Consider the following 12489-nt stretch of genomic DNA (forward strand, 5'->3'; position numbering starts at 1 on the left):
AAAGCAGATGAAGAGGCTCGCAGAACATCTATATTTTAAATTAAAAAGCGGGGAGATTCTCCCATTCCTTCAAGTAATGCAACCTTCGTCCCTTAAAAACGATTTGATACGTTATTCTCTGTTGGCTACCGTAAAGCACCGTGTATAAACCACACTTTTTTCCACTGGTAAGAAGCAAAAAATCGGGGTGCGGTATATACACGATGACAGGTCTGTGACCAAATGCAGAAATTGACTACAAGACCATTTTAGAATAGCCGTTTGTGGGTCAGACAGTTGCTTTGACTTTACCGCCCTCTGCTGTACAGTTGCTGAAAATGCTTGTGTATGCAACTAACTTATCTGACGGCTGTCTGTATTTTCACACAGTGAAACGATCTCTGTATACACTGAAGCTAACCTAAGCTTCCAATGTAAAATACAATACAACGTTGGAGTTTATTCAAATTCACACTGAAGCAATGCTGTGTTATGTACAATACATGGATAACTGAGCCGCATGCGCAGAACGCCACTCTATCACCGCTCGCGTAACCGCTAAACCAACATTCGCTACCATTAAATCACGGCTAAGGCAACGCCGGCTTCAGCGGTGCACCGCTAGGACAACGCCCGTATGCAGAAGAGTTTGGGAACCGGGCAGCAGGACGGCAGCACGGTGTGGACGAGTCAGTCATCTCATCATTCCATCAGCAGTGACATTGAAGATGAAACGTGGCTGGGTCTTTCAGCATGATAATGATCCCAAACACACCGCCCGGGCAACGAAGGAGTGGCTTCGTAAGAAGCATTTCAAGGTCCTGGAGTGGCCTGGAGGCTCCAGATCTCAACCTTGTAGAAAATCTTTGGAGGGAGTTGAAAGTCTGTGTTGCCAGCGACAGCCCCAAAGCATCACTGCTCTAGAGGAGATCTGCATGGAGGAATGGGCCAAAATACCAGCAACACTGAAAACCTTGTGAAGACTTACAGAAAACGTTTGACCTCTGTCTTTGCCAACAAAGGGTATATAACAAAGTGTTGAGCTGAACTTTTCTTATTGACCAAATACATATTTTCCACCATAATTGGCAAATAAATTATTTAAAAATCAATGTGTTTTTCTGGATTTTTTATTCTCATTTTGTCTCTCGTAGTTGAGGTATAACAATGATGGAAATTGGAGACCTCTCATCTTTTTAGTGTGAGAACGTGCGCAATTGGTGGCTGACTAAATACTTTTTTGCCCCACTGTAAATATTACGTTAAGGAAGTGGATACATGATAAAATACAGGATGTGGATGCAATATAATGGTGGATAAATATAACAAAATACAGGAAGTGAATAATTATGAAACACATAGTGTATATAAACATAAAACACAACAAGTAGATAAATGTAATGCTCAAATACAGGAAGGGGATAAATATAGTAATAAAGTACAGGAGTAAAGTACAGTGTTTTCCTGCACCAGGTGCCTGCAATCAAATGGGACCCCTCATTGACCAGAAACTAGAGGACATAGACAGGTACTTCCTGCTCTCAAACACACACACACACACACACACACACACACACACACACACACACAGAATTGTCATTGTTTGTGTGCGCTACATGTTGTCAACAGGAAACACTCTGAGCTGTCTGAGCTCAACGTGAAGGTGATGGAAGCTCTGTCGTTGTACGCCAAGCTGATGAACGAAGACCCCGTCTATGCCATGTACGCCAAGCTGCAGAGCCAGCAGTACTACATGCCGCAGCCACCCGCCTCGGCACAGCAGGTAGCTCGCTAACATTGCACATTCGTTGTAATTGTTAAAAAATGGTACATGGTGTTACACCACAGGTGTATCCTGGTCCTGCATCGGGCTCTTACGCATTGAGCGGTAGCGCGGTGCAAGGCTACAGCATCTCCATGGAGCAGATGCAAGCTGGAACCCCAATACCTGGCCAACCTGCCCCCAGGTAACAACATTTCTTCCTCTCAAACAACATACACTATGGACAAAGGCAAGATACCTCAGCTAAACATGAACATTATAAACCTGCAAGCTCACTTTTATTCATTTATTTACATTCGCTTATACTTGGTCTCACAGGAAACAAACTAATTCACTCTTGCCCACTAGGTAGAGCAACTAAACTTAACGATGGACAGTGCCATCATCTCAAACCATGCATTTCTAGTTGACTGTTTTGATGCTGTTAGTAAATTGTGCAGGTGCACCTAATGATGTGACCAGTCTGCTTATGTCAAGTAGCTTAGCTAGAGTTATACATTAGCATTAGTTGTATGTTTATATTGGTAATATATAGCTTAGCTAGCATTATACGTTAGCATTGGCTGTACATTTATATTAGTAATGTATATATTTGTGGTGTTCTTTATGGCAGCGATGTACACATGTTCATGGGTCAGCCACCCGTCTACACTGCCCCCGCGGCCCCAGGCAGCATGGCCCCTGCAGACGCTCACACTTACCAGGGTGGCACGGCCGGCCCTCACCATGCGACGAACCCACCCTCCATGACACAGGCGCCCAGCTACAGCGCCCCCTCTGGCCAGAGTGTGATGACGTCTGCAGAGCCCCCGCCCCCGCAGGTCCCCTACTCGGAGAAGGCCTTGCTATAGGACACACAGTAGTACTGCAACCTCATACATTTCTTTTTTTGTTTTTTACAGCCTCTAACATAAAAGGAATAATAGTCCTTACTTAGTTGCACTTTTTTGTTGTGTTGTTGAGCAACATGTCAAGTATAAATGAGCTCAGTGTGCACACACTCCCAACGTGCAACAGCTTTGTCCTCACTACTGTGTAACCACGTCAAACAAGGGTGGCATTGACTTACTTGCTTTAAGGACCTCCAATGAACGTCCGCTACATTCTGCAGACAACTTTTGTTTTTGTTGAAGTACTGAAAACTGACGCCACTTTTTGTTGTTTTGGGATGCAAAGCATGCACATGACTCTTGTGTGTGTCGTAATAAAGGCCACCTGATGACCTCACGGGGGCAAGAGCACACCATGGCAACAAGAGCCAAACCAGAACAAAAAGCATCTCATGTTTTGTAGATTATTTTAATGTATGTCTTAATTGTTCTGCTGTTTGAAACAAACAAACAAGCAGGGCAGGGTGTAAGTATTCCGGAGGACGATGCCAGTTGTACATCTTTTTTCTCCGTGCTCGTCGGTACTGTAGGGTCAACCCCCAAATGAAAGCTCCCTTGTGCATTTCAAAGCTGCCCTGGTCTGACTAAACATCTTCTAAAGACACATTTTGTCACTTCCTGTGTATCCAACACCACTTTGTCGTTAGCTTCCACCAGTGGACACTACATGAAAGACTACAGTTTCTTTTTGCTGCGTTAACATGATTTGAAATCAGTTTCGTTTCATTCCTTGGTTTGGTTTGTGCAAGTTTCTTTCAAGGCTAACAAATTGGCGACGTGGGGTGTTGGACTGAAGGCCCAAGGGAAGGTGCTGACTACATGATTCTCAAAGGTGTACCCTGCTCTTTGTAATGCTTTCTTTTAACCATGATTCATCATCAATTGGTATTCACAATAAAAGTAAAACAGGTCAACTGTCCACAGCTGGGCTCTTATTTTGTCAACTTAAAACGTACTATTTTTAACGTTGATTTAAGTAGCTAATGTTTTAACATGAACTGTATTAACTTTATTTTTTTTAATTTAAATTTCATGAATCTTGTGTTTTAAATGTATTTTATTTATGAATATAACTTAAATTGTATAAATGCTGACCAGTTCTTTTGGACATAAGAAAGCCTGCACTTTGGGACCCCACAGGGGTGTGTGCTGAGTCCGCTCCTCTACACGCTCATCGCCTACGATTGCGTGGCCTCCCAGAACAACACCAGCATCATTAAATTTGCGGATGACACTACAGTCATCGGACTGATCACTGGTGGTGTTGAAACATCATACAGAAGAGAGGTGGCGGACCTCATAGCTTGGTGTCGTGATAACAATCTCCTTCTCAATACAGATAAGACTAAAGAGATGATCATCGACCCAAGAACAAGGGATAGACCCCTGTTTATTGATGAGACTGAGGTGGAGAGGGTGAAAACCTTCGTTTCTTGGCACACACATCAGCGTGGACCTCACCTGGTCTCACAACACCCAACAAATTCTGAAGAAGTCCCAAAGGAGACTGTACTTCCTGAGAAGACTGAGGAAATTTGGCATGCCCACCACAATCCTGAGTTGCTTCTACAGATGCACTATCGAAAGTGTCCTTACCGCCTCCATCACTGTTTGGTACGGTAACTGTACAACACGTGATAGGAAGGCACTCCAGCGGGTGATCAAGACCTCACAGAACATTGTTGGGGCAGCCCTCCCCTCACTGCAAGACATTTATAAAACTAGAGTCCTACGAAGAACACACAACCTCATCAAGGACAGCACACATCCACAACACTCATTATTCACACTCCTACCGTCAGGCAGACGCTACAGGAGTTTGAGGACCACAGGGATGGCGAACAGCTTTTACCCACAGGCCATCAGGCTTCTCAACGAAGCACTCACACACGCCGCACGCAACACACGCACACACTCATAGCCCTTTATTTAAAATATTTATTGGTATTAATGTTTCTTCTGTTCTTATTCATTTTCTTGTGTTTTCTTTTTTTTAGGGAGAATTAACAGAATAAGAATTTCATTGCGTAGTATAACTACCTGTTGTGCTGTTCAAACTCTTGAATCTTTAAAAGGCCGACAAGGTCGTCGAGGACACTTTATCAACTCAACTCCAGTACATTTTATTTCGCACTTCAACTATTTCCAGGAGCTTGTCAGGTTAGGTTGATAACCTTTGAATTAAATACAAATAGCATCAAATTCCTACTCACGACTAACCACAGTTGTATCCGAGGAACAACAATAGATGTTACGTACCAATGGTCCCTCCGGGTTTCTCTCCTGTTCCAATGACACTCGCGTACTAGTTTCCGTTGTCTACACGGTACAACCACCTAGCATCACATAATGCATGTTGTAGGTGTGTCATGTAGGTGTCACATAGGGTATCAAACTGTATCAAGGATTTGAAAGGCACGCATTTTAGCATCATAATCATCATAGGAATTGTCATACTCTTTGATGAATACACGTCCAGTCATGTGATGCTTGTTTTCAACATTATATTCTAAAATAGGTTGAAAAAAGTCAAATTTGACGGAATGTTTTACATGTATTGAATTTATTTTTTTAAATGACATACAGTAGAAATACATAAGTATAAAAATATATTTGGTGGGGTCTTAGTTTGTCATTTAAAATTAGTAGATGTAGATTAACGCTTATTTAAAAAATACATTTATTATTTAAAGTACATAAACATACCGTGTAAATACGTATACGAATGTATTCAGTGGGGTTTTATTTTCAATTTTTTTTTTAAATATACTTTTTTTCAGTTTGGAAAAATGTATATGTGTATGTAAAAATAAAAAAATATAATGGATTAAATTTATAAAAGATATTTAAACTTCATGATACAAATATATTTAACAATGAAATTGTATCCATACAGAAGAATTACATTCAAATAAAGATAATAATGATAAACATTTGCTTTTAAAAGTCGAAGTAATTTGACAGCGTTCTCACTAGAGTTGCAGTTGTCGGAGCTACCACTAGATGGCGACATTTACGTGTAAAAAATCCATGAAGGACATTTAACATCTGAAATGTCCATTTTTTTAGACTGAAAGTCTTTGCAGGGAATAAATGTTTTTGTGCTTGTTTCGATGCAGATTTTGAACTGATGGGATGAGAGAAGTCTTTGTGAGCTCATAAAAAGTGAGCGTGTCCAACCATAAAGCAATAGAATTGCAGGAATTGCTGCATGCAGAGTAAGCAGTGTGAGTGTCAGAGTCCACTAACCCGATCCTTGAATGGGCGATGAGTGTCAGACCTCCAAGCTGAGAGAATCACCTCCATCACTTCCTCCTCCTCCAGTCGTCATGGCCTCAGGGAAGACGCTGAAGCTGGCCGTCTACGAGCTGCTGCAGTTCACGGGCCTTTGTGCCACCGTGCTCGTTATCATGGAGAGGTTCGCCCGCCTCATAAGCAACGTGGAAGGCTGCGACAGCACGGCCTACTGGCTGGTGGTGGCTGTCTCGGTCGCCTATGTGACCTCTGCGACCTTGCTTGTGTGGGTGCCCCTCAAGTACCAAATCCTGAAGAGGAGGAGACTGACGGACAAAATCACACACTGGTGAGGACGCAAGAAATGACGACACAGCAGTTAGTACTTCTATCAGCACACACACAACTTTCTAAGAAATGTATTTTACAAAAGAAAAAAGATAATTACTAGGCTATTAGTTATGACTCCACGTAAATAAAACCTTATTAAATTAATTATGGATTATGTATAAATCATGTGGTGTACAAATCATCACGAATGTTACCACTGACATATATTTCGGTGAGTGTGAGGATATATTTGCCACTATTTTTAATGAGCTTAACATTGTACAGTTATCTTTATTTACATGTTTATTATGATGTGGCGGTTATTGAAGACTGCAAAAAAGAAGCGTGTTTTGAGTGCATATCAACTTTAAATTCCACAGCTGGTTCAGAGAACGTGTCATATATGTACATTTTTGAAAAATAAAAATACAAAGTACATGTTATAATGGTTTGTTGTGGGCTGCATGGTGGTCTAGTGGTTAGCACACAGGCCACACAGTCCTGGAGATGGGGTTCGAATGTCCGCCGGGCATTTCTGTGTGGAGTTTGCATGTTCTCCCCGTGCGTGTGTGGGTTTTCTCCGGGTACTCCGGTTTCCTCCCACATTCCAAAAACATGCATGTTAGGTTAATTGGTGACTCTAAATTGTCCATAGGTATGAATGTGAGTGTGAATGGTTGTTTGTCTATGTGTGTGCCATTGGCTGGCGACTCCCCGCGGCCCTAGCGAGGATAAGCGGCATAGATAGTGAGCTTGTGGTGTCAGAAATGTAAACAAATGTTTACCAAATATGGTTCCTGGCCTTATAACATTAAATGTGTGTGTGTATATACTGTGTGACCCAACCGTGATAAGTGAATTTCTGCAAAGTAGGATTCCTTTTTTATAAATGGAATATTTTCATAGCAGAGCCTAGAATCCCTGTTTACAACCTTCTAAATACACTTTTTAACATTAGTAGAGCCCTCTAGACATGGCATATCACCCATATAGTCACCTTTACACTCGTATTACCCAATCAGAGAAAATAAGACATTGAAGACATACTGTAAATAAGATTTGTACTCATGTGTGTTGCTTTAAATGTGTTCAGATGGCACAGACAGGAAGTGACGTCGAGAGTTCAGAGTCGAGTTTTAGCTTGGTGTGGGTTACGTCTGCAACAGTAGCTTGTGTTAGGGATTATTGTGCCCGTTGTGAGATAATTCAAATTTGCAATATAAGCCTGTTGTTCCGGCGATCGACTCTGGTGCTTGTGTCTCTCACCAAACATTACAGTAACATTACTGACACCTAGTGACCACTGTAGAATACTACATGTCATCCCAACATCTTTGAATGCATCTTCTGAATGCCTTATATTGTATTTTATTTCATTTATCAATTTTTATGCTTGAAAATGCTTAATTTAGGCAAAATATTCATCAAATTTGCTTTTACTAATTCAACCACAAAACAGGATGATTTATTCATATATTTTTGAAAAATCACAAGTCAAGCTACGCAATTTGAAGCACTAATTGGCAAAGGACGACTGTAGTTATTAGTAATTATAAGCTCATCTATGGTAATGTTTAAAAAAAAAAATACAACAGAATTGACAATTTCATTTTTGTGTCCACCAGGAGACCAACAGCGCTGGCGTATGTCATCTTGTGCACACTACCGTGCTTCGCTATTTTAATAGCCAGCTCACAGGTAACGTTTACCGTTTAAGTGGTCCACGTTTGACAGCTGATTCACTGGCCGCATCACAAGTTGTCACTACTTCTTTAACACTTCTTACATTGGAAGAAGGACTTTAGTCACGTTTTGAAGTGAAAGTCAGTTGTCACAAGACTGCGCGAGGTATTCAGTAACCAAGTCATGTGACATGTTGTCCATTAACTTTAGCACATACACACTTGTTGTCATTCACACATCTTACATGTAGGTACATGTACATTTCCTTCATCAGTTCATATTACATTCATATTTATTCTTTCATGCTGCCTGGAGGTGCGTACGGATGGAGCTCAGCTTTCCATGGAGTGCAGTACTGGGCTGCACTGCATTTGGCCTCCACTGCTTAAAGCAGGGGTGTCCGAACTTTTTCCAGCGAGGGCCACACACTGAAAAAGAAAGTATGCAAGGGCCACTGTGCTATTTTGTAAAGAGACGTGTAGATATGCCAAGAAGTTATTTATGTTTCAAGAAAAAAAACGCATCTCAGCTTTGTGGTATAGGTGAAAAACCCTATTATTTGTATGAGCTTCTCAATTTTCTCTTTTTTCCCATTTTGCTGTTTTTTTTTTATTTTCTTTCTTCTTAAATAATTTTTGTAAATTTTCTTCTCATAGTTATTATGATTTTATTCCCATACAATATAGGCTTTATTCCCATAATATTATAATATTATAATAATATTATATATAATATTATAATATAATATTATAATATTATAACTATCCCCAGCCTACATTTCTAAAAATTACAACTTTATTGTGTTTTGTCTGTGTCTCATATTTTATGACTTAAAAAAATTATATATTTTTTTACAATTTCAATTGTATGCTACTACTATTATTTTTCCTCATAATATTACAAGTTTTTACTTATAAAATTGCAACTTTTTTCCTCGTTAGAGTACAACTTTTTTCTGTTAGTATTGTTGTTATTCTTATTATCTTTATTATTGCACAATTACAGTTGTTTTTTCCACTTCTGCTGTTTTTTTGGGTTTGTTTGTTTGTTTGTTTTTTTAATTCCGCCTAGTTCTTATGAATTTTATTCTGGTAATCATGTCTTTATTGTCATAACATTTTGACTTTATTCTCATTACTTTTTCCACAAGCAAGCTTTCCAGAAATGTTTGTTTTGTTTGTTTCCCCATAATATTATGACTTCAAAAAACATCGATTTTCTTTAATATTTCAGATTTATGCGACTAAAATGATGTTATTGTCATAAAATTCTGTCTTTTTTTTTTCTTGTTAAATTATATTTTTAGAATGGGCCAATAAAAAAATAGCCGTGGTCTGCAGATGGCCCCCGGACTGCACTTTGCACACCCATAGCTTAAAAACATAATTTCTAATAATAAATACCTCTCTTTCCTCTTGAATCTCAGGTACAAGTCAACTCGGGCATGAGACTCGATCACTTTGATGAGCTGCCCGTCTCCTTGGTGATGTTCTCCCTCATCTGTGTGGACCTGGTGGAAAGGATACGACCCTGCAGGCTGCTCGGACAAGGTCATATATTATCATGCACTTCATTATGATTCTAATATCATGTCAATATAGCGCAGTCCAAATGATTGGGTAATTGTGAAATGGCTACAGTCAATAATTGTTATTTGCCATCATGTGATTTCTCCCAGCCAATCAGCAAGTAGATCATGATCATGAAAGCTAATGAAAAATAAGTTCTTTACACTGACATATCCATCCATCCATTCTTTATGCCGCTTATCCTCATTAGGGTCGCGGGGGTATGCTGGGTACACCCTGGACTGGTCGCCAGCCAATTGCAGGGCACATATAGACAAACAACCATTCACACTCACATTCGTACCTATGGACAATTTAGAGTCACCAATTAACCTAACATGCATGTTTTTGGAATGTGGGAGGAAACCGGAGTACCCGGAGAAAACCCACACACGCAGAAGAAGAGAACATGCAAACTACACACAGAAATGCCCAACGGAGATTCAAATCAAGGTCTTCCCGATCTCCTGACTGTGACTGTGTGCTAACCACAAGGCCACCGTGCGGCCCCACACTGACATATCATTCTAATAAATAGAATTTTAACAAAGGAAAAGAGGAAAATAATTAGAAAAAATACATTATTTATACTGTTATATAATTATTGCTAAATTATTATTATTATTATTATTAAATATAATGATGAAAACAATTTAAAGGCACAAAAGTAAGAAATAAAATAAAACCTTGACTGTTACAATTATGTGATGTTGCACAGCCAATCAGTACATCAGTAATGATAATGACAAATGATGCAACAAATACACTTGGCATAAAAAGCTTCTTTTGTTGTTAATAATGTTGACAAAGACAACCAATAGTTTGATGATGAGTGCGTATATCTGCTGTCATTAGAAGCAGACAGCGTGGACCTGAACTTTGACCTGCCAGGTCCAGTCTTGACCCACCTGGAAGCAGTCAGCTCCGTCTCCAGCCAGCTGCCCTCTGATGAAGCCCAGCAGAATGGCGCCCCAGCGAGACAAGCGGAGCCCGGGAACAAGACCGTCGCCCCCCGCAGGGGGCATGACGTGGCTGGCCGCTCCACGCCACTCAGCTCCAGAGCGTCTAGCGTAGCCTACTTGTACTCCTCCTCGTCCTCACGTCACTTCTCGCACCCACTGGGCTTCCTGGGGAGGAGGGACAGGAGGTCAGAGGTGTTTATGGATTGTTTCTTGTTCTGGTTCGATACCGTGGAGATAGTGCGAGTGTCCGGCAAGCCGGAGGTCTTCTACTCACCTTGGGTGTACCCCATCTTCATTCTGGCCTTCCTGTCCACCCTACGCATGGTCCTGGCCCCTCACAGCCCCTGGTTATCCTCAGCTGGTGTGGCCCTGCAGGACGTGCCCTTCTTCATTCTGCGTGTGGCCCTTATGGCGGTTTTTGGACTGGTCACGCCCATCTTGTACCTGCTGAAGAACGCCCTGGTCAGCCTGGCCTTCTTCTACTTCATCTTCATGACTAAGATGAAGTTGTTTAAGAGGCGGAGCATGTTTTGATCAGGACGCGGAGGAGGAGTAGAACCTTAAAGTGTAAATATTGAAATGATTGGCCAATACTATATGTCACATTTTTTTGATAATTTGGCTGGTCGTGCGACTTGCAGTCAGGTATATAGGCTTGTGAAGAATTCGATATATTCAGTGATGTGGAATGAGATCGGGAGCTGAGTGAACTTGCTGATCTGTAACTTGATTGTTGGACTCGCTGGCATGTTATGTTCATTTAGCCTATTCAGCCTCCCAGGTATGTTCTTTATGTTATTGTGTAGCTGAATGTTACGTTAAAATACCGGACACCTATTCAGCCAGTTTTTCTGTGTGTTATCGTGTAGTTGAATAACTTGCCTTTCCACATGAAATGTCTGTTCTTTCTATATAAATGTGACTTATAGTCCAGTGTGACGTACGGTATATGTGTTTTTTCCTCTTCATGATGCATTTTTGACGGATGTGACTCCGATCAGCAAAAAAAATAATATCGGTTTATATTGGCCTGCGTCTCAAATCTCTGGTATTGGCACTCCGATACAATCAGTGGATTCCAGACTCTGTCTGTTGCTTCTCCTTGTTGGCCATAGTGGAGGAGGAGGACACCATCTACCTCCTCATCATCGTCATCATCCTGCCGCTGCTGGAGCATCCCAGGCACCTCAGCACACACTCACTCTTTCATACAACGCCCATACATACAGTAAAGCTCTGTAGACTCTTTATTTTCGTATGCTGGCCAGCAAATCTTAAATTGTGCTCAGGGCAATTTAAGGGACATTCATCATTATATATATATATATATATATACATATTGTTTCTTTGTGTGTTTTATCTAAATGTTTTTTTCCATTCATGTTGTTAGTGTCAGTTTGTGAGGAAAGAGAAGAGATGCATTTCAGTCCAGCAAATAATGAAACCTGGATTGATAGTAAACTGCTATCAGGACTCTGTCTGAATTACTCATTGGTTACACTAACAAAGTAGCAAGGCGGAGGGGTGATGTCAGCTGTCTGCCAGTAAAATGACGTTGCAGCTAACTGCAAAAATTGTCATGCACAAGTTTCCCGTGTTGGCACAGAACTGGGGAAGTTTAATACGACCAACCTCATCATGAATATGAAGCGGCATCACACGGGATTCTCCCACAGAACGGCAAAAAGTCATTAGCTATAACAGAAAAGAGCCAGCCTTGTCAGTGGTGAGTAATGTCGGGTTTAAACGCTTCACTGAGCACCTCCAACCTCGCTATTTTATGCCTAGCAGGCATCACAGCAGCGGCAGAAATCTTCTAAATCTCTGCGCTGCTGGCCCCCGTAGTAGCTCTGCCAGTGACTGCCACTGGCTCAGGCCACTTCGGTGATGGAGACACCCTAGAGGCCTGAGCCAGTGCACCCATAACAGGCTTCCATCACAGCTATCTTGAAGGGCAAGGGCAGCTATCCTCTCATGGGGGCCAGCGCATTGGTCACAGTTCTCAGCTGCACTACAATACCTTCCACAGCAACTCCCACCGAGATGTCAGGCTGCCCCAG

General features: G+C 41.2%; 2 protein-coding genes across 2 annotated transcripts in view; both read left to right on the forward strand.

Moving 5' to 3' along the window:
• The window catches only part of LOC129177597 (collectin-12-like), a 42431-nt gene extending 38825 nt beyond the window's left edge, over positions 1 to 3606 (forward strand). The window contains exons 20-23 of the mRNA XM_054768891.1: positions 1453 to 1507; positions 1609 to 1762; positions 1828 to 1946; positions 2376 to 3606. Of these exons, the coding sequence (XP_054624866.1) occupies positions 1453 to 1507; positions 1609 to 1762; positions 1828 to 1946; positions 2376 to 2613 (566 nt within the window). The 3' untranslated portion in view covers positions 2614 to 3606. The remainder of the gene's footprint in view (positions 1 to 1452; positions 1508 to 1608; positions 1763 to 1827; positions 1947 to 2375) is intronic.
• A 2375-nt stretch (positions 3607 to 5981) lies between these two features.
• tmem236 (transmembrane protein 236) lies at positions 5982 to 11025 on the forward strand. Its single transcript, XM_054768293.1, has 4 exons — positions 5982 to 6235; positions 7842 to 7914; positions 9326 to 9449; positions 10326 to 11025. Exons 1-4 carry the CDS (start codon positions 5982 to 5984, stop codon positions 10961 to 10963), a joined length of 1089 nt encoding a protein of 362 aa, XP_054624268.1. The 3' UTR covers positions 10964 to 11025.
• Positions 11026 to 12489: the final 1464 nt, after the last annotated feature.

This window comes from Dunckerocampus dactyliophorus, chromosome 2, assembly GCF_027744805.1.
Source record: "Dunckerocampus dactyliophorus isolate RoL2022-P2 chromosome 2, RoL_Ddac_1.1, whole genome shotgun sequence".
Taxonomy (NCBI): Eukaryota; Metazoa; Chordata; class Actinopteri; order Syngnathiformes; family Syngnathidae; genus Dunckerocampus; species Dunckerocampus dactyliophorus.